A 22,129-nucleotide genomic window follows, 5' to 3' on the forward strand; every position below is an offset into this window, starting at 1 on the left:
CTCCTTGATATACACAAAAACACTGCTGTCACAGTCAAGTTTTCTATCGTTTGCGATTCACTTTCTGTGCAGCTTCATATGTGACAATCAGAGGGAAACAAACTCCTTTTTCCGTTTCTGTCTATGGTAGCTAGCAGTTTACAAAAACTATCGCAGCCTAAAATATCCTGAAGCCTACAGATACAGAATAGATGAAAGTTAGTTGTTTCTCCCTTTCTGTACAGCTGTACAATTTATATTAAGACTGCAGTAACTAAACGTAAATGCAGCTGTACTTGTACGCTAATCACAGTTAGAATTTTTTTTTGATTTGGTGATTACAGACAGCTAGTCAGAGTTAAAAATGGGTTAAAAAGCTAAATCTTTAAGATGTCTAGGTAACACATAACAGTTTATTCAATAGCATTTAAATTACTATATTTGGATGTACAGCAGGCTATAACTACGTGCAACCCAGACATCTAAAGATTTACACTTTTTGACCAAGTTTAGTCAAGTTTTGACCTTACGGCTTGACATCTTTTGACCTGCATATCACCAATTCAGTGCCTGCTGAGATGTTTAGTCAAATGTATTTATTTACACAGTAGGAACTCTGACTGACTATGCTGCTTTCATTATCCCAAGTTACAGTATATATATTGTTGCATTTGAGAAGCCATCAGAAAACTCTGGATCGTATCGACCCTCAACTCCACAGTGGAAGAAAAGTAGCAATCAGCCACAAAGTTACCCCTGCCATCAAGGAGACGCTTCTCTCTGAGCTTTGCATCAACTTGAAGTGAAAAATCATTCTTCCTCATTTGCAGTGTGTGGGATGTCTGTCTGGGTAACTCAGCCACCTGCTGGCAGCTTCTACATTTATGCATAAGTCTTAGAATTTCTTTTAGAAGCAGGATCAAATTTGTGTCACTCTCCACGTTGTTTTGCACTTAATACGAAATTTGGACTCTGTGTGTCTTTGTGGCCGCTGGCGCTGAACTCAAATCTTAGAAACTTGTTGGAGAGAAGTAAAGACAGGCCACATGCATTCAGAGGCATGGTGACATGCTGTCACTTAGCAGTGTTGCTTTATTCCTCACAGTCTGCCATGGATATTGATTTCTGGCCCTCCTCTTCCAGACAAGTGACCAGTTTTCTGTGGTATTCAGCTGTGACACTATCAAGTGGATTTTTTCTATTTTTTCCAGAAATACATCCAAGTGCTTCAAGACTGATGAAGGCTGTGACTGCCAATATTTCTTTGACATGTTCACAAAATTACATTCAGTGTTTTTTTCCCCTACTTTATTGTAGCCAGAGGTTTTCATAACAAACACTGTGGCTACATAGGACGTTCAATTTCAAAATGTCATGACACCCTGAGACAGTGTCAAGACATCAGAAAATACAGTATTTCCAGACCAGAAAAACAGAGCCTTATTTTAGAAAAGGAAAACAATAATATCCTTCTTTCATTTTTAATTCTATCACAATGTAACTCATTTCTATTTGACTGACAAAGCGATTCATCTGATAACACTAAAACCAAATAAATTAATGTATCATTAAAAGCAATGTCTTACTTTTGACAAACCCTTCTTTACTATGGAAACTTTAGTGGAGTGCCTGGGAATGAGAGCATGGACCGCCATTAAAGGAGAAGAAAGATTCAAAAGCTATAAAAACATCTGAATTGCAAAACATAGAACAGGTGTTCAAGCATGCAGATGGTGTGACTTTGTCCACCTGTTCTAACCGACAGGTTTATATAAGGAATGTTCTTTACCAAATTGAGAAACTGTGTGATAAGTGTGGATATAACACAAACACTTACTGGGAAAACAAATGCTTACTTCCCAGAGTAATTGAAGCATAAATTCTGAAAGGACTCCTCTCCTGCCAGTATTTGTCACTACAATTGCTGACAAAATAAATTTAAATTGTAATTACAGAAACTCTTTGAGTTTTATGTGACTTTTCAGAACTTTTTAATTGATAAAACTCGATAGATAATTATCTCAGTGATTTGTTTGCACTTTCTAGTATACTCAGGCTGAAGCACCAATCAGACCAGATTAATATTTCAGGGAGATATGAGTGATAAAATACTAGCCATGCTCATCTCTAATAAGATTTATTTAATCCGTGTGCAAATCTACCATGACTGTAATGGGTGAAGTAAAACTTTTACTGCAAAATTACCTAAAAACCATCACTGAAGACAGAGGTTATCTAATGCAATAATATTGCCTGTGAGAAGTAGTGTTCATGGATTTCCAAAATTCCCTCCCCTTCCCCTTGTTTGACAAGCTCCATGAAAACTGTTCTGGAAACAAATAAAAAAATTCCTACCTTCTCAGCATGACTTTGCAATCCAGAGGTACTTGTTTGTATTCCTTATATTCATTTGATAGAAACAGATGTTTTCTTATCCTGTGTAAATTTACCACAATAATCATAGCAGACAGATTTTTCTGAGCAAAACAAAAATAACATCCCACAGTACACTATCTTTGCACCAAACACAGTGAACATAGTGAAGCATTTAGCAGCTAAGGAGCCAGATATTTCCCTCAGGAGTTGGTAGAGACCAAAAACAGAGCTAAAAGAGAGTGATGGGCAAGGAAGAGAAGTTATTCATTTGGTATGTGTATTACTCTGAAGTATTTGTAATGATTATAAAATGTGCTTTTATGTGTACAACTTCTCCAATTAGGAGGTAGGCCTTCAAATATAACAATATGTTAGTTTTATTCTGTTGCAGTAGTTTAAGTACTGTTTTTTTCTCTTATTTTGCTCACTGAAAATTGTCCTTACATATTGTTTACTTAGTTTGCTTGCAACACAGCTGAAGCACAAAAAACCTATCATGTTTAACAACTCAAGCTGTGATGATATTAGGCAGCTAACTGCCTACAAACACAGGTTATTGATTGTCCAGGACTCTTTTAAACAACCATAGAAGCTCCAAATACTGATTTGCCATTGAGCAGTTTTGGCATCCAGCATATCCTTATATTGCACTATTCAGTATACAAAATGCATCATTCCCAGTGTTAGGTGCCAATATAGGAAGTGTCGTAAACTGAATGTCCAGCTTTGACCATGGAGACCACAGTCATTAGTCTTTCATTACCTAGCTTTTTTACCTACACATGCTGTACACATTGAGAGCAGTTTAGGATTCAGTGTCTTGCTCTACTATAATTTAAAACTACCAACCTATCATTCTATCAATCTATCATTTGAGCAGGCTAAAGTTTTACCTAACCTCAAAACATCAGTGTTCTTTTTGTGAAATTGTCCTTATTGCAACTCTGAAACCTTAATGAGAGAAATGCAAGATTTAGTAGTTGAGACTGATTGAGATAAACTATGTATACGTGCGTGTACAGACTAACCATCATCAGTAAAAACTACTGGGCACGTCTGTGCTGCGTTCTAGTTTTGTTCCGTCCTCCGCCACGTGCCATACCACACCGGCAGCGTCTTGCTGCCCGACTCACAGATTATATTCTCTCTACACAGTACAGTGCAGTATAATCACGTGTTTATTAAGCTAATATCTACCTTCCACTCCAAGCACTTCTGTAATTTAACTCCATGCCTTCTCTCTTCTGGTGTTGTCCTTTAAAAAAAAAAAGATCTGTGATGTAGTATTAGGGTTCCTGCACACTGCCTGCGTGGTGTGAGCGTGGCGTTTCTGTTGCATGTCAGTTGCGTGACGTTTTCTATGTCGTTGCACACCAGAAATGTCTCTGACGGCACTATCTGCTGCTGCTAGCCTTGTCTGTACACACATATGTTTCCCATTGATAAAATGAAATAATAGCGTGTTCTTCTAGCAGTAGTATACTTCAAGTTAAAAATAAATATATACCAATTTGATTACAGCCAAGACAACGTCGGCAGTATTGATGGCAAACTAGGCTACAAAATATTTTGTTCTGTATTGACAGGTTAAATATTTGAAAATCAATAATTATTAGGGTGAGGCTATTTGCACCCCTGGTACAATTAGCAGTGTATGCTATTTGCACCCCTGGTACAATTAGCAGTATGCTATTTGCACCCCTGGTACAATTAGAAGTGTGTATGCTATTTGCACCCCTGTGCATTTACAGTACCTTGGCATATATTTACACACAGTTATCCATACTACTCATGTATTACACCTTTTTGGAATATTATTGCCCTGACATTCTTACCCTAACCATAACCATCCCACTCCTCTTGCCTAAACCTAACCAACCCAACCAGAGCAGGCATATTCATGAGTCTTCCCCTACCACCCTGCAAAAAAAAAAAAAAAAATCGCGTTCGCGGGTCCTGACTTGCGCAATTGCATGCAAATTATCCAATCCAAATTTAAAAACCTAACAGTTCTTTCAGGAAGTTGAATAACTGTTTACCACTTGGTTTCTTCAAGCCTCGGTTGCTAGGTAACCATACTGTACAAAAAAATAGGACAAACTAACGGTTGTATGCTTTCACTGAAGACAGAAAGCGCAACTGTAGTATCCATTTTCCGCTAGAAATTCAATTGTTATAAACTTTAGAGACAAAACTTCCCTAATATGCCAGTTTCTGCGGTCATGGAAGATGAACGTCCGCCATGATTTCGGTGCACGTGAGCAACGTTTTTTTGTTGTTACGTCACAGGGTGTAAATAGCTCAGCTGTGTGGCCGAGGCTATTCGTACCGGGGGTGCAAATAGACACTCCGTAATTATTATGATTATTTTTGAAATTACATTTATGTCTGCCTTTATGTCAAAACCTAGAGACTTTCAAACATCAAAATATCATTTATTAAATGTATTTGTGTCAAAATGACATATAAACATCTTTTCGTATTCTATTTTGCCCGGAAGCGCTTCCAACACGCTTGCGTGTTGCGTGAAAAATAGGCATCGGTCCTATTTCTAGCATGCACACGGTGACACGCACTGAGACGTGCGTGTCACGCAGGCATTGTGCAAGCTCTAACCTGTTAACATGGGAGCCAAAATAAAAACGGACACGCCATGCAGCTGACAAGCTCACGCAGGCAGTGTGCAGGAGCCCTTAGAGCTGTAGAGGAAATATCACAGGAACTGCATTTTGTTCCACCACTACAATTCAGAGAGAGGATAGCAGTGCTTTGAATTCATTGTGTATATCAAGGTTTAATATATTCAATTTGAAGTAATTTCAATTTCTCTAGGCATTCTTCATATTTTACAGTTGTAGTGCTTCAATTAATCTCTCAGATAATTCCCTCTCAGCATTAGAGACTGCACTGACATCATTTCCATCTGAATCATCAGATTGGTCTGCCAGTTTGGATTCAGTTTGAACAAATAGGAATGACAATGAATGAAATGACCAGAAAAGATTAGTGTTCAGGTGGGTGGGTTACTGCAGAGGTGGGCTACAGCTCTATTATTATGCTGATAGGAATTCAGACTATTTCATATGGAATATTTCAACTATTCTTTGAAATGCCAGTCCATCTCAATTTCCTTGCTAAGATCAATAGAGTGCACCTAATCTCTTTTCTACGAATAGCCTCAAGCCTTGCCAAGCATCTTTCACAACTCAACAGCTATTCAATGAGGAATACCTGGAAAGAAGCACTGAACAGATGCATATGATCAAAAAAGGAAATGGACAATGTTTTCATAAAAGCAAAAACTAATGCATGATAATAATACAGTGGTGCATCTGGAAAGACTGATATGTTCACCCTATGGCAGTGGTGGAGGAAGTATACAGATAAAAGATACAGTAAGGATACAAAATATTACAAAGGTCCTCCACTTGAGTAAAACCACATTATGTTCATATTGACAAAATGTACCTAAAGCATTGAAAGTAAAAGTACTGTAAGACAATATGCCCTCTATGAGTGTTATGCAAGTATATGGTATATTATTGATACAGATATTCAGTCATTGCAATAAGTAAACAAATAAGATACAAAATATATACAAATAATATAATATGAAAGTAAAAGTAATAGTCTAAACAGAGGGAAATAAAAGATACAAAAGAGACAGAATTTCAAAAATCGTTAATAATATAGACAGCAAGAGCACTTAAAGAAATTTGAGTAGACATCAGATATTAAGATAGCTTTCTTATTGGATACCAACTTAAGAGACTCAAAGTACATGTCAAATTCAACCTCCAACACCCTGCTTTTCGATGATGTTCACGTCGCGTAATTATGTCACTTCATAACATTCCCATGGCAACAGGGGAAAATGGCTGCTCTTGTGTGAAGTAAACACAACATTTTTTCAACTTTCTGCTAAGATATATGTGACTTTTTTGCGGGGATTATGAAATCATGCAAGCACTGCATATTTTGCGCGGAAATCGGCAATTTATGCGGCAAAAGTGCGGCATATTTGAAAAATTGCGGCCCCCACATGAATATGCGGACTTTGGCTGATTATGCATTGAATTATGCGATCGCATAATCGCATTTTTCTGGAGGGACTGATAATGGAGTAAAACATTACATATAAAGTATGCAATGGAAATACTCAAGTAAAGTACATGTAAAATTGTAGAGACGCACAGTAGTTGTTCTCTCTCAGTTTGGGACAAACCCACTTACTTCATATTTTAAAGTCCCTTATGTACGGTGGCCGACAGGGGCAAACGCCCTGCAACTTCAGGAAACACATGTAAATAGACAAAACACAAGCAAATTAAGAAAACAACTACATTAATTTGACAACACATGCGCAGCATTCAGCAAACGCGCTGCAAATACACACAACACAACCAAATATAAAACGCGCTGCATTTAAAAAACGATGCAAAAAGAAAAGCAAACCCCGAAAAAAGAAGCGATGCAAAGAAAAACAACTTCATTAATTTGACAACACATGCGCAGCATTCAGCAAAGCGATGCAAATACACAACACAACCAAATACATAAACGCGATGCGAATAAAAACGATGCAAAAGAAAAGACACAAAACCCCGAAACAAATGCAAAGAAAAACGCTGCATCCAAATTCCACAACGGAAGTTCTCCAGACCTCTAGAGGGAACAGCTGATCAGCTGGATTTTCGACCCCTTTTCTGCTTTTTATTAGAGTCGGGTGTGGCTGCATAGTAAAAGAGAACTCCTGTCTCATGTCCTTATTAATAACATAATATAATATTAGTAATATACAGTCTCTGCTCCCGTCTCAGCAGGGACGCTGGTGCCGTGCTCGAGCTTTCAAAATAAAGCGCTTCGCGTTTGGTCGGCTCGTCTTCCTTTGGTGTTTTGGATGTTTTTGAACTAAACAGTACGGCAATCATGCTAATGATTACAATAACTTTTTCAGGGATGTATTACTTACAACACAATGGAGCAAGCAAAGCAATTTTGTCTTTATGTGCAGGCGGGATTTAGGCTATTCAGTTTGATAAATCCCACGGTAAATTGGCTGGTTTACTAAACAGGGGGGGACTATTTTAAATAGTCTATTTTTTGTATTTCAAGAGCGTATTGCTCCACAATATGAATACAGATTGGTCACTTATTTTGTTGTATAATCACAATATTACACTAGCAGTGGAACAGCTGATTTTTTTGGGGGGGCTGGGGGAAGAGCATAGCCTACTTTGTCTATGAGAGAGAGAGAGAGAGAGAGAGAGAGAGAGAGAGAGAGAGATAGAGAGACGTTCAATCTCAGAACGGTGTGCAACGGTGAGATCATAGACTGTAAATATTTAGTCTATGTTTGAGATATGTTTTCTCTCGGTTGGTGGGTGTGTCTCGGCTCGGGTCACAGCTGATAGGCCTACTCTATTAGCAGAGTCTGTAAACGTGTCCGTAAACTTGTGGTAATAAAACATTTAAAACTGTTACAGTGTTTAACGCTGACGTTTGTTTAAGCCACATATGAAGAGGGTTTAATTTCCAGGTCCGAAAGCGCATCACTGAAGTGTAGACCTCCTCAAGTGTAATATTGTGATTATACAACAAAATAAGTGACCAATCTGTATTCATATTAGTGGAGCAATACGCTCTTGAAATACAAAAAATAGACTATTTTAAATAGTCCCCCCCTGTTTAGTAAACCAGCCAATTTACCGTGGGATTTATCAAACTGAATAGCCTAAATCCCGCCTGCAAATAAAGACAAAATTGCTTTGCTTGCTCCATTGTGTTGTAAGTAATACATCCCTGAAAAAGTTATTGTATTCATTAGCATGATTGCCGTACTGTTTAGTTCAAAAACATCCAAAACACCAAAGGAAGACGAGCCGACCAAACGCAAGCTTTTATTTTGAAAGGTCGAGCACGGCACCAGCGTCCCTGCTGAGATGGGAGCAGAGACTGTATATTACTAATATTATATTATGTTATTAATAAGGACATGAGACAGGAGTTCTCTTTTTACTATGCAGCCATACCCGACTCTAATAAAAAGGCAGAAAAGGGGTCGAAAATCCAGCTGATCAGCTGTTCCCTCTAGAGGTCTGGAGAACTTCCGTTGTGGAATTTGGATGCAGCGTTTTTCTTTTGCATTTGTTTTCGGGGTTTGTGTGCTTTTCTTTTTGCATCGTTTTTTATTCGCATCGCGTTTATGTATTTGGTTGTGTTGTGTATTTGCATCGCGTTTGCTGAATGCTGCGCATGTGTTGTCAAATTAATGAAGTTGTTTTTCTTTTTGCATCGCTTCTTTTTTCGGGGTTTGCTTTTCTTTTTGCATCGTTTTTTAAATGCAGCGCGTTTTATATTTGGTTGTGTTGTGTGTATTTGTTTGCTGAATGCTGCGCATGTGTTGTCAAATTAATGTAGTTGTTTTCTTAATTTGCTTGTGTTTTGTCTGTGTTTCCTGAAGTTGCAGGGCGTTTGCCCCTGTCGGCCACCGTACTTATGCATTGCATATCAACTTAATCTGATCCTTAAAAGTTAAAGTTAAAACTAAATCTGAGAAGCACAAGCAACATTAAGGACTTTAATTATTTGATTCATGGTTAAGCTACCTGTCCCTTCATTTTTAGAAAGTAAATTTATTTTGGCGTAGAGGTAGCACAAGGGTATAAATTCACCATCTCCAAAAAGCACACACACAAGAGTAGCTATTTAAAAAAAGATGCCGGTGTACACTTTGCCTGCAGATGGCAGAAGTATTCAAATTGCATCAGGAATTACCTTCTTTGCCTGTAGTAGGCGACATTGACACATTGCTGCTGCTTTTACTTTTTCTTTCCAATGGGTGGTGCAAGTTGGGGTGTATGGACCTGGTCTGGCAATGACAAAACCTCCTCCTTGTGGAGAATCTGCAACCTACTAAACGTTAATGAGTTTGTGAGTCAAAAAAAAACTAGCTATATTTTACTAATTTAAACACAAATTGATAATAAACTGTAATTCAAGTTTGTGATTTCAGAGGGCAAAAATGTCTTCTGCAAACATTTGCAAAAATTTGACAGATGTTTGGCTCATGTCTTTCACTTCAGGATTTCCCCTTAAAGCTATAGTGTTTAGTTTCTGTCGCCCCCATGAGGAATTCTAAGTAATGACAACAAAACTGTCGGCGCATCCACATGATACAAGCCTTCCATCCATGTTTTGGCACAGTATCAAGCCAGAGATTTTGGCATGATGGCAACTAGTGATTTTAGATTTTTGTAATAAGTTTGTTCATATTAACACCCATATTGGGTTCATCAGATAAGAACATAAGGGGTTATCTTGCTCAAAGATAAATTGAGAAGGCTGACAGGGAAATTTTACAACCACAAGACCACCATGTTTCCAGTACACAGTGTATGCTTACTATATGCATATGATTATGTGTCAGAACAATGAAACAGTGACAAGAAAGCAATATTTTCACTTGCATAATGCATAATCCCCCCTTTGACCTCAAGAGTCCTTAAAAACCGCCTGGATACGTTCAGCTCACACTGCCAAATGCCCTGTAAGATGTCATATTTAATAGTTTTTCCACAGTGAACATTTGCTTTGCTAATGCCAGTGATGTATTAGATGTGTTCGACAGCTACATAAGTGCAAATGCCCAGCCCCAGCTTTCTTGCAATGTGAGTTTCTTATTTTTTCTTGCTTTGAGAAAGCAGACAAACTGTCAAACTGTATGGGCACAGGATGTAATTGATTAGGTTATGTGTGGAATCTGCCTAATAATATATGACAGAGGCCGTCAAATGCATAGACCCTAGAATGTGTTTTTATTTTACTAATTTACATAAATGCATTTCTTAACTTAAAGGGAAGAGCAAGATCCAGGGAAAAAAATCTGTTGAATAAGCAATTAAACTGCTAAAGCTGCTATTCATAAATACAAATGTTTAATGGGCAGGGGAAAAATGGAGAAGTGGGAAAAAGAAGGTCCCCTGAGAATTATTTAATGTTAATTATTCATTATTTTTATAGCTGAGCTGACATTGAACGGCAATCCAAGTTTCTATTTCTTTTCTTAAGTCCATTCTGCTTGATTAACAGACCTTTTTTATTTATTTTTTCGGAAGCCCGTTTATCATAAATTGTGTCAAAACTATAAAAGTAGAAGTTGAGCAGCAAACATTTTCAGATTTTTTGAAATCTTTGGAAACTGTCTCATGGCTCAGTACTCTATGCAGTGTTGGATTATCTAGATCTATGTAAATGTAAGTTCAGCCTGCATACACGTTTTGAATGTTGTTAAAATAGCTAATATTGATAGCAAGAGCAACAGGTTAGCGGACAGTGTGTGTGTGTGTGTGTGTGTGTGTGTGTGTGTGTTTAAATCCCTGCGCTCAGTTGAACACAGAGATCAAAGAGGAGAGATAGACAGCAGACCGCAAAGACTCACACTGAGCTGAAATGAAAACTCTGCGCTGCAACACGTCTTTCAGTTGAATTAAAGACATAAATTTATGATTGTGTTACTCTACACTTTAAGTTTAACAGTGTCAGATGCTACGTGCTGTTTTCACTGCCTTCTCTACTAAGAAGGATTGACATTATCCATGATTCACTTCTTGATCCAAGATGAATCACTTCTATATTTGGTGTCTTGCTAAACATAAATCTTTGAAAGGTTTATTAAAAAACTGGACTGAACCTTTGATGACACCATTTCACTGAAAAAAATGTATTTATTTTAGGAGTATTTTGTTTTCTGTGGCTTTCATTGACGTCCACTGGAAACACTGGCTCTGTTTGGGTCTGTGGGCATGGTTCATTGTGGCCTTTAATAATGAAGTTGTATTTTCACAAATGAGATAAGCCTAAGCTATTAAAGCAGTAATGCAACAGAAACCTCTTGTCATTTTGATTTCTTTGTCATAACAATTAAGCTTTTTGACGTTTTAAGCTGAAATATGTTGTGACAACAGTCTCTTGCTTGTACCACCCCCGAGTGGTGTCAGGCAATGTGCACGCCATTGCTTGTGTGACTTAGCCTGGTTGACGCCAGACCTTTCTCAGTTGTAACTGAGAGTGGGTCTGGGCAAACTTCATTCACAGCTCATTTCCAAAGGGGCGTCACCAACTGACGCCGCTCAAATGCCTCTGGGCGCAATTAGATAGTCCTTCAACCAATCAGACCAACAATCCAGGTGACGTAGCAGCGACAGCTGCATCAACGGGTTGCTGCGCTTCGGTGGCCGTCATGTTGAATGTAAACAAAAAGCTGCTTGCTGTCGCTGCGCTATCGGCATCGTGTAAACCCCGCCTCAACGGTTGTGATTGGTGCCTCGATTTGGAAAAATTGGAAATGGGCTTGAATGGGCTCAGGCTGTGTGTGACTCTTCTCATTGAAAATAAAAATGTCAACTCGGCAACTTGCATTGCACTTTGATGAATTATTTCAACTTTTTAGTCACAGAAGGGATATCATCTGTTTAAGACATAGAATATGTAATAAGGCAGAGTTAATTGCACATTACTACATTCCCACTCCATGGTGTTAATGTGAGAAAAACTTGATCCAAATGAAATTAAAAAATGTGTTACCTGAAGAGTTTGTTTCTGCCATCTCACACTAGGCCTAAAAGGATCGAACACTAATGTGTGTCGAGTGTGAAGGTTGACCTATGGGCAGTAAATATCCCCACTCACAGCACTTTATAATGTGTGAAAATAACTGCTGAGTTGAGTCAGATAGACGTTTTTTTGAGTGCTGAAGTCCTTTAGATAATAATAATATATTTATTTGTATAGCACTTTTCAAAACAGCTGCTACAAAGTGCTTTAGAAGACAATAAAACAGATAAATGAGGCAATAATAAAAATAATTATTAAAACAGAGCAGCATATATCAATAACAGAATAAAGATAGTAATACAAGACAATAGAAACAAATTTGTAAACATGAATATGTATACATTTTATGCATACAGACAAGTTGGTGCATATTACATATACCCATGCAAGCATGCTCTGTACACATGCTTCACCACACATATACAGTGTACAAACTATGCACATACAGTATGGACACAACTATGGGTTATTTATAAAAAATGCCATTTTAAAAAAATGTGTTTTCGATAAGGAGGAAGAGAGAGAGATCGAATCTCTACAGGAAGTGCAGTCCAGAGTTTAGGATCTCTGACAGCATAGGCCATAGATTGTTAGTGATTGCTGTGTATGACTATATACAGTATTTTTAGTTGACTTTATATTTTATTTAATATAACTTTACTTCATTCTTTAACTCTGCAATCCTTATGCGAAACAGAACATAATGTGATTGTGCATTGAAAATCATCACATAACCAAACAATGCCAGTGCTCTATCATTCCTTTTTGTGATTCTGGATCAGTGATCAGAGTCGTGGATCAGTGATAAAGGCCCTGTGGCATACTGAGAGAGAGATTTTGTAAAAACGTGTGTGCTGTTGCATTTTTCTAAATGGAAAATATGAGCAACATGTAAATGTAAAAATGTTCCTTCATTTCCAGGTCCACAGAATGACAGCGCTGCGGGAATAACACATCAGGACATATGTGGCTCAGTGTTATCACACTTTGCATAATGCACTGTGACATATAAGCTCCAGAGAATCTCTATTTTCCCTCTAAGTATGTCCCGGGGCTACACTACGTTACATTTTATGACAGCTGCCAGTTCTACATGTCCTCAAATGGTGGTCCTTCAGCAGAGGCGAGAGGAGGTACAACTGTGAGAAATTGATACTGGGACAGTTTTGCCTCTCTGAATCACAAAACAACGGCCATCCCAGCTCATTACATGTGCTCCGTGTGCATGTCAGGCTTGTGCAAAATTCAGAATTTCAGAATTGGCCTCCATTCAATTCATGAATTGGAATTTGAATTGAATTGACTCCGCCCCACAGGAAGTTGAATTTGAATTTAAATGACAGGAAGTTGAATTAAATGAATTGCAATTCGAAGAAATTCCAGATAGTCACACATATCATATCCAGTGTTGGGGGTTAGTCCTTACGAAGTAATGCCATAATATAATCACATTTGGCTGTAACTGAGTAATGTAATACATTAATGTTACTGTTACTGTTGTGTTGTGAGTTGAAGGTGTGTTTAAGCCCTTTATAAGCTATATGCCAGGCTCTTGCTGTGTTGCGCTACAGTAATGTAATGAGTAGAGTAATGAGTTACTATCCTTAGAGAATAACAAGTAAGGTAATGCATTATGGGGTTAGGGTAAAAGTGAATAATGTGTATTACACATTCTTGAGTAGTAACCCCAACACTGATGATATCAAATATCAGTAGCATAATACCATCAAGAGATGGTTTCAAAATAAAAGACTGTCTGTCTGTTAACTTACTTGTAGATGCCTTTTGAAATTTGAAGTAGCCTTGATGGAGCCACAGACTGGAGCACTGCAGTGCTTGCATATGGCTCTGTGGTTCTTCAAAATGAACTAGTACAGATGACCTTTTAGGCCTGCTATTATTTTCCATGTCACTGTTATTACAGGTGTCAAATCTATAAACATTTATAATCTGAAGTTGTAAGGGACTTCTGAAACTTAAAACGTCCAGTGTTGACCATCAAATTGTAAAGCTTTAAAACAAATGTCCACCTCAAATTGTTTGGCAACCATTTTAAATACTTGGTTGTGTGACTAGAGCTTTTAACAGTCACTGCTGGGGGAAAACATTTCCTGAAAATGTAATCTGTACAAGTAGTTCAAACTAATATCAATTATAGAATATGTAATGCAATCATATCTGATATATATTGTAAAGCTTAATTATTAAACACTTTTTATTGTTGAATTTTTATTGAATTGCAATTCTGCTTCCTTTAATTCAAATTCAAATTGTAATTCTAGATCCTGTTTTTGACATCAATTCAAATTCAATTCAAATTCAAGAATTGAATTGGAATTTAGGAGTCATTCTCAATTCAATTCTAAATTGTGCACAAGCCTGGTGCATGTACTGTATGTTTTGGAGTACACACTGCACAGGTATGTGTGGGAGTGAGAATTGAATTGCAAATGAAAAGACATGGGCCAGAATGAGAGAAACTGCCACTTTTTCAACTGAATGTAGCTTTTTCCTGCCTGCCAAATTATAGTACTGTAAACAGGTTGACACAAATATCAACCGCAAGGTGGTGCTGTAAAAGCCAGGGGATCACCAAAGTCGATTGGACTGATCCTCTGGGGACCCTAAATGTTTGAAAAATGTCATGTCAATACACTGAGTAGTCGTTGAAATATTTCAGCCTGAACCAATTCCGTTAGCATGGCTAATAAAATAAGATTGATCAATCTGACTATATACAGATGCAGCTGTGTTGTCAATAATTGGCAATGCAGTCAGAGCCATGACACAGAGTGAGAATTGTGGATGTGGCCACATAATGTATAAGTAGATGTCAAGGGCCAGCTGGTGGATGCACACTCCGCCTTCTCCTCCTGTATCCAAACCGTCCCTGTGGTGCACAGCCAACATTGAGCTGTCGCCAAAATCAAGCAGCAAATCTATCATCAGAGCACAGCAACATACTGTAATAGCCAAATGTGTTATATCCACCTAAATTGAATTAATTTGCCATCTATAATTGCTCACGGCAATATCGTATTTTCCAAAATACCTGCACTGGAGCCAAAAACAAAAGCATTGACTGGGGCTGATTCTGAAGGGCAGACACACAGACATACTTCCCAACAAAATCTTAAATGTGGTGCAATAAAAAAAAAAAAATCTATTAAAGAAAATACAAAAGTGAAGAAAGCACTCGGCCTTTATGAGTATTCCCAATCGGCGTTGTTAGATTTCCTTTTAGTTTTGACTAATGAAAACAGTGAAACCGCTATAGTTTTAAAACATCCTCACAATTCCAAAATGAAATTAAATCATATTCTTAACTCTCTGTTGTGGTCATTGATTCTACAGTTTCAAGTTTTAGTTTACCCACGGTTCACACATAGTCATTTCATATTAAATCATTATTTTTCCTAATTTTGGTATACGAAAAAGGTGAGCAGGTAATTAAAAACAACTTGCAATTTCACTCTGTATCGCACTAGGTGCATTAGCGTGTGTATCGGTGTGTGTGTTTGTGGGGGGGAGGGTGCACAGCGAGACCGGACCAGACCAGACCGAGATGAGATGAATCCCCCAGTTACTTGCAACGCTCCGGTCTGCAATGCTCTGAAAGCTGCCAGTTCACACCAATGCAACGAGACGGTGCGGTGCATCATCTTGGTAGCACAACGACTCTTTGTACTTCTGTCTAACTTCCGACTTTTTGGCTATTTTTTTTGTAGCTGGATGTATATCATTTGTTGCGTCTAAATATGAATGAGGATATGGTTATTGATAAATCAAATTGTTATTGTTGTTCTTATTATTATTTAGGGGGGCTTAGGAACATTTTGGGGTAGCTTCAGCCCCCCTAAAATAGGCCTAACGACGCCCCTGGTTGCCTCCCACATAGCAAACATTATGTTGAAGTTTTCTGGTCCATTCGTTGTGCAGTTAGGAGATTGCTGCCTTCGCAAAGCTCAGCAACACTAGAGTCTTGGCGATGCTCAGGACCCCCCTCCTGGCATCCGCCATCATGCTGTTTCAAAGTCTGTCAAATCTAAGCTCATACACTGTAATCTGTTCACATGCAAGACAAGTGTGGAAAAGGAGTTGCTGTTGCGTTCACTTGTTTTATGTAGCATAACAAACTGTATGTACTGTATAAGGAAAGGGCTTTCTGTGCTGGTCATTGAGTTAGTTTCCTTGAATTAAAGCTAGTAAATTAATATTCATTGCTCTCACTTGAGTTCTGCTGAATGGGTATGAAGAATAGACCCTCGACAGGTAATTAGCTCATTGATAAACTCATTAAGAGTTTTAAATGTGTTGTTGAGTCAATGAAAAGCATTAATAATTCTCCAGCGTAGGCTATGATGAATTTGTATCTAATTGTATGTGTTTCCTTAGATGAAACAGAAGTGGAACAGGTTTGGTTACGCAACAGTGGCGGTCATTTCCTGTCAATATCCAGTGTTATGGGCTCACCTTTAGGTTTCCTCAGTCACCAGGATCATTTTATATTCCCTCAACTCATTATAAGGCTCTGTGATCCCATTTTAATATAATTCCCCAGTCCTTGAGTAAACGCTCACATTTTGGAAGAATGATGAACAATCTATTCTCTTTGAACGTCTTATTATCAAAGAGCATGTGAAAGCAAAGATGCAACAACTGAGAAGTGTTAACATGGAGCTCCTCCCTTTATTTTTTGGAGATACAACTTAACTTTGACATATGACATGTTCAAAGTAGCAGTTAAAACATGCTGCAAACTTGAGACTGGCTGCAGTACAAACCAATAAAAACATGCCTCATATCATATGATATGGATTGTATAGTGCAGTATGTTCAATTCAATGCATAATACTGTTTTTACCACGTAGTTTTTTTTTTATTGCACTATAATAACATTTCTGAGACACTCAATCTAATTTGCCAGTAGATACTATCTGCCTTGAATGGCCTTCTCTTAAATGCAGATGCTGGAGACTGTACCATTTTAGTTTTGTTAGACATTAGTGAAGCTTTCATCATGGTTGATCGGGCTGTTTTATTGGGTCATCTTGAGATCTCGATGGGTACTTTGGGTTAAGCATTAAGTTGGTTTCGGGCCGTTCTTACTAACAGACCAATGTCAATTAAAAAGGGGAATTCCTTCCCTTCCAATGCTTTTATTACCCCCGAGTCCCATTCCCTTGTGTCTTTACACATCCTTTTAAATATATAGTAGTGCATTTTACTCAAACTCAACTCAGAGAGAGAGAGAGAGAGAGAGAGAGAGAGAGAGAGAGAGAGAGAGAGAGAGAGAGATCTTGGTATTGTGGCCCACTAAGCCTGTGGCCACGAACCTTTGTGCTATCTTTTACAGTCACCTTGCTTTTTAGAAACAGGGGCTGTGCTATATATACTGGTTTCACCAGGGGTATTTTAGTTCAGGCATGATTCAAAAATGTAGAAAACTGGAGAGAAAGAAGAAAATAATTCAGAAATATTTTTCAGAGATTGTATTCTTCAGAATTGAGACTTTTCCTATATATATATATATATATATATATATATATATATATATATATGGTGTCTGGTGATGAGAGTAGTACAGTTCTGATTTCAACATATCTGATGTAAATGTATGCCACATACTGTATTGCTATGTCAAAAATCCCTCTCGGGCCTCCAGATTGTTTAGAAACCTGCAGCGAGGATCTTAACTGGCACAAAAAAACGAGACCCTATGACCCCTACTTTGGCATCTCTCCACAGGCTGCCAGTCAAATGAGTTTAAGGCTTTACTGATCACGTTTAAAGTTCAGTAGGGGTTTGGCCCTGAGCTACAATGCTGACCTTTTAGTTGCCCATGAGCCTGAGTGCACTTTCAGATCCTCATACAGGGCCCTCCTGGCTTGTCTAGTCTCAGATTGAGAGGTGCTGTCAGAGCTCCTCAACAGCCAAGTTCCCTGATGGAGAAACAGAAGCCTACTGAGTAAATGGTACTTTTTATAAAGCAGCAAAAATGTTAAAGGAACATGAAGTGCAGAACACAGGGCAGACACCAGTGGCATCACTTCTTTCCTTCTATTCTCTTTTTCAGAACAAGAGCTTGAAAAACAAACTGCTCTCGGGACACAAACTTTGTGACGCCTATGCTGAAGAGGTAAGAATTTTTTCATTTACTACATTCTGGTTTTTGTCACATACATGATTAATCCTCAGCTCAAGCTACTTAATTGTTCATTGTTCACGGAAAAGGTGCAATTCATGATAACATATTGCAGACACATTTTGTTCTTTTGTGAGCAAGCATTGTTAACAAATATAGATTCTTACATGTAACTGAGAACATTTTGTCTTGAGTTAAGTTGTTCACTATCATTTAGATCATTAATTCAACTGTGATTAAGGAACTCTTGGTGGTACTTGTACAGTAAGTGGCGAAAAATTCACAAAAAGGTTAGAAATAGTCCAGTCCTCTCACTCTCACACACATACAAACACCCAAACTTGCTTGGTTTTGGCCGTCCAGTGAATCTCAGAACAATTTGTCTCTAACAGCAGCCCCTTTGATGGCTGTACAGAGCAATCTGAGGAGCTCGGGTTGTAGCGAGAGCAGCTTCGAGTACATTCCGTCTGTGTCATTTTTGCTTTCACCTACTTTTCCTCTTTTTCTACTTTGGCACTGCTGCCAGTTGTTACGGTCAGCAGCGTCCACCAGGTTCACATCTTTAGTGAAGCCTTGAGCTGAGCTTTGAACTGCTGCTTTTGCCATGCTGCTGACCAATGCTCATGCTGTAATTTAGCTATGCATCGTCTTACAAGGCAGCGGGTCCTGCAGGCGTCTGATGACATGCCCATGTGAGTGCAGCTGGTGCTGTGTAATCGTGGGTTCAATAGTTATGTAGTTGTGCAGTTGGCGATTCCACGAATTTCCTGTATCCAGGCTACAGTATCTGGACAAACTTTAAATCTTTTACATGTAGCACATGTAAAGGATGCAGACAGGTTGATAGATGGCAACCTTGTTGTGCAGATGGAGTTTTTTTTTTTTTTTAGGAAAGACCCTGGGCTACACCTCCTCAAAGGCAGCTAAGGCTTGTTCGGTCAATGCTACAGAGAATATTCCCAAAGTTTTTGAATGACAGACAGTTAGTGGTTTGCATTTTTACGTGAAGACAAGGAATTTAAATTAGTACTGTAATCTGTACCTTTACAAAAATATGCCCTTGAATTCTCAAATTAGTTCCTTTTCCTTTTCTCTTGATTAGACGCTTCTTGTCCAGAGGTCAGCCTTTCCTTTACTAGCTTTTAATTCTCAGTGAAGTTTCCCATTGACTGTTTCTTTTGTCAGTCTTTTGAAAACCTGAAACCTGGACCTTTATAGTGCTGTTTACTATGCTCTATAGGGAAATACACTCAGTTACCACTGTATTAGGTCCACAAGCTAAAACTAATGCAGTCTAACGCAACAGGTTCTGCAATAAATCCTACCTTCATCAACGAGTTTATATTATTACCTGGCAACTGAGTGTATATAGTCAGACAAATACTAGCACCACAAAGGTTAGCTTGGAAATGGGGCTCTCTATTGGGCATCAAGAGCTCCAGGATCTCAAAACATAGAGGATTCCACTTTCAAATACCTGCGTCCACTATAATCCGAATAAAACGGTTAGTTACATTATCCATGACCCGTCAGCTTTCACTGTTTATTTTACACAGCCATTACATCCTTAAGCAACCAAAGCTGTCCAGCAAAGTGCTGATACAGCGGCCAACGAGGCATGACAGCTGCATGAGAAAGAGACAAAGGGACAAGGACAAATGCAAAGAAAATGATCATCGCAAGGGAATTCATTTAATAATTAGGCCATGATCACACTTGGTGTCTTCTTTGACAAGAAAAAGTTGACGAAGGCGCTTTTGTAGTAAAAAAAAACAAATAGCAGGCAGCATTTTTAGTTCCAAAAAGCATCCAAGAGTGTCTTTTGTTGCTGTAACAACAGCTACTGCTACAGTATCCAAGAGTACTATGTTGAGCGGTGTGAGATAAAACAAAGCGTTCGAGCGATCTAGAGAATGAACAGAGAGAGGGAGCGGTGCTACTACTAATGTTAGATAAAACAGAGCGAGTTCCCCCAACCGTCATTCCCTGAACAGGGAGCACCCGGTCATATCATATAACTCTCTGTGCTCGACACTAACACACAAGTCTATCTATCAGCACCTTCTCCATTTTTTGTTGTTGTTATGGAAACGGCAGTTCTCGCTACTCCGCTTGTCATTGGCCAGCGGTCAAAAAAGGGTTTTTTTTTTCGAAAAGTTGAACTTTTTTCAACTTCAAAAAGATGCTCTGAAATGCAGAAAGTAACGGCGATGGCGTTTAAAAAAGCGCTCAGGACCTTTTTGAAAACACGGTTTACTCCATAGGATTATTATGTAAAACTCTCGCTGGCAGTTTAAAAAAAAGACGCCAAGTGTGAAGATTGCTTAGCTGGTACCTCAGCACTGAGCTGCTAACATGTTGCTTATCGCTGGTGCTTTCCCCTAAGTGACACGCAACCTGTGACTTCCGTTCCTATTGTTACAATAACTGAATGCTATTATTTTGACTTGTGCATCATAATTAACATGAAGATAAACGGACTCAGCACAGTAGATGGAGATTTTCTCGGCAAATCACAGCCCATTATGCTACTGCTCTAACAGCATAGTTACATGCGCAGCGCAGCAGCCCGAAGGTCCACAAAGAGAACTTAGTGTTTGGAAGCTCTTGATGTTGAAGAGCTTTTCATCGACTCTGAAGTCTGCTCGAACACTAAAGTTATTCTTGAGTTCCTTTTGAGACACAGGAAATTGGAGTTGGAAATTACAGGCTTCTTTCCTTCTACAAATCCTCCAGCTGAACATCCCCGACATTTCACCAGCTAAGCTTATCCAAGTCATCATTACATATTCAAGCTCTGAGATGATGATGGCACATTCGATTATGCAACCAAGTCTTATTGTTACACTTCAGGAACGAGTTGGAAAGAGTACAAATGCTATGTCAAGGTCCAGATTGACGTTGTCTGTCAGTCTACACAGAGCCAGAATATTCCTAACGACCGCAAAGACTGGTGGCCTTTGTGCTTGTAGATGAGAATATATTATGCTCAGTATGTGTTCTGTTCCAGTGCTTCTTTGTGTGACTGTGATTATTTCTGCAGAAGTGGTATAAAGACAAGTATAGACGTTGAGTAGGGAGCAAATCGCTACCAGAATTTCCTTTAACACAGGTATCACTGGAGGTCACTGTCTTCAATTCCCTTGGGAGGCTATAAAATGAAGTAAATCAGTGAGAGGAATGTTCCTACATGCCCCTACTTTCATCCTGGAAAGTTATTTATGTTTAAAGGGGAAGGGTTATGGACTGAACCTGTAATCACGCTGTAATGACTGCAGAGTCGCAGGAAGAGATGGATACTAAAGCTGCAAAAGAATTGCCACCAGAGCAGGCAATTGCAAACGACATTATTCTATTACAAGTTTGTCTATTGGTAAAGAAGTAAGATATGCCCACTCAAACATAACTTCTGTTTATGGTTTCTAAAGTCTGATATTTGCTCTGTCTATATGGAAACATTATTGACCTATTGCACCTTTCACTGTAAGTGGGTGTCCAAAAACATCAAAAGTTGGACCTAGATTAACCCTAAAGGCCATGTTTACCCTTAAACTTTTACTGAATTGTTGTCTGGAAATCCTATTTTCATGCTTCAACATTTTTTTTAATTAAGACTTCCTCGGAGCATTGAGTGGGTCAGACTTTAAAAAAAAGCTTGTGAATCCTAAACTGGGCTTTGAAGCCATGTCCAAGAACCAAGATTGACCAGATCTTTTTTAGCTGACCTTGGATAAACGTTCTAAGCATAAGCTCCTTTTGTTGTACATGATACATTTTAAGACCTTTTCTTTATGAGTAAACAGCAGCTTTCCTTTATGTGTGATTTGCATTCTCATCTTGTGAAAATTGGCTTTGGGAATTCCTGCATTGTATATTGGAATACATTTGATTTGGTGTGGTAATCGTTTTTAGAAAGCTGCTTTAACTTGTGCTTTGCTTCCGCTTATGTGAGGTGGAGGATCAAGCTTTGTGCTCTTAATCTGTGTTGCGAAGTGAAAACTTCTCAGCTGAAAA

General features: G+C 38.5%; 1 protein-coding gene across 1 annotated transcript in view; it reads left to right on the forward strand.

The window, feature by feature from the left end:
- The window catches only part of luzp2 (leucine zipper protein 2), a 180,135-nt gene that overhangs the window by 122,305 nt on the left and 35,701 nt on the right, over positions 1 to 22,129 (forward strand). Inside the window, exon 6 of the mRNA XM_039795756.1 lies at positions 18,047 to 18,109. Within this exon, the coding sequence (XP_039651690.1) occupies positions 18,047 to 18,109 (63 nt within the window). The remainder of the gene's footprint in view (positions 1 to 18,046; positions 18,110 to 22,129) is intronic.

Source organism: Perca fluviatilis, chromosome 3 (assembly GCF_010015445.1).
Source record: "Perca fluviatilis chromosome 3, GENO_Pfluv_1.0, whole genome shotgun sequence".
In the NCBI taxonomy this organism is placed as follows: Eukaryota; Metazoa; Chordata; class Actinopteri; order Perciformes; family Percidae; genus Perca; species Perca fluviatilis.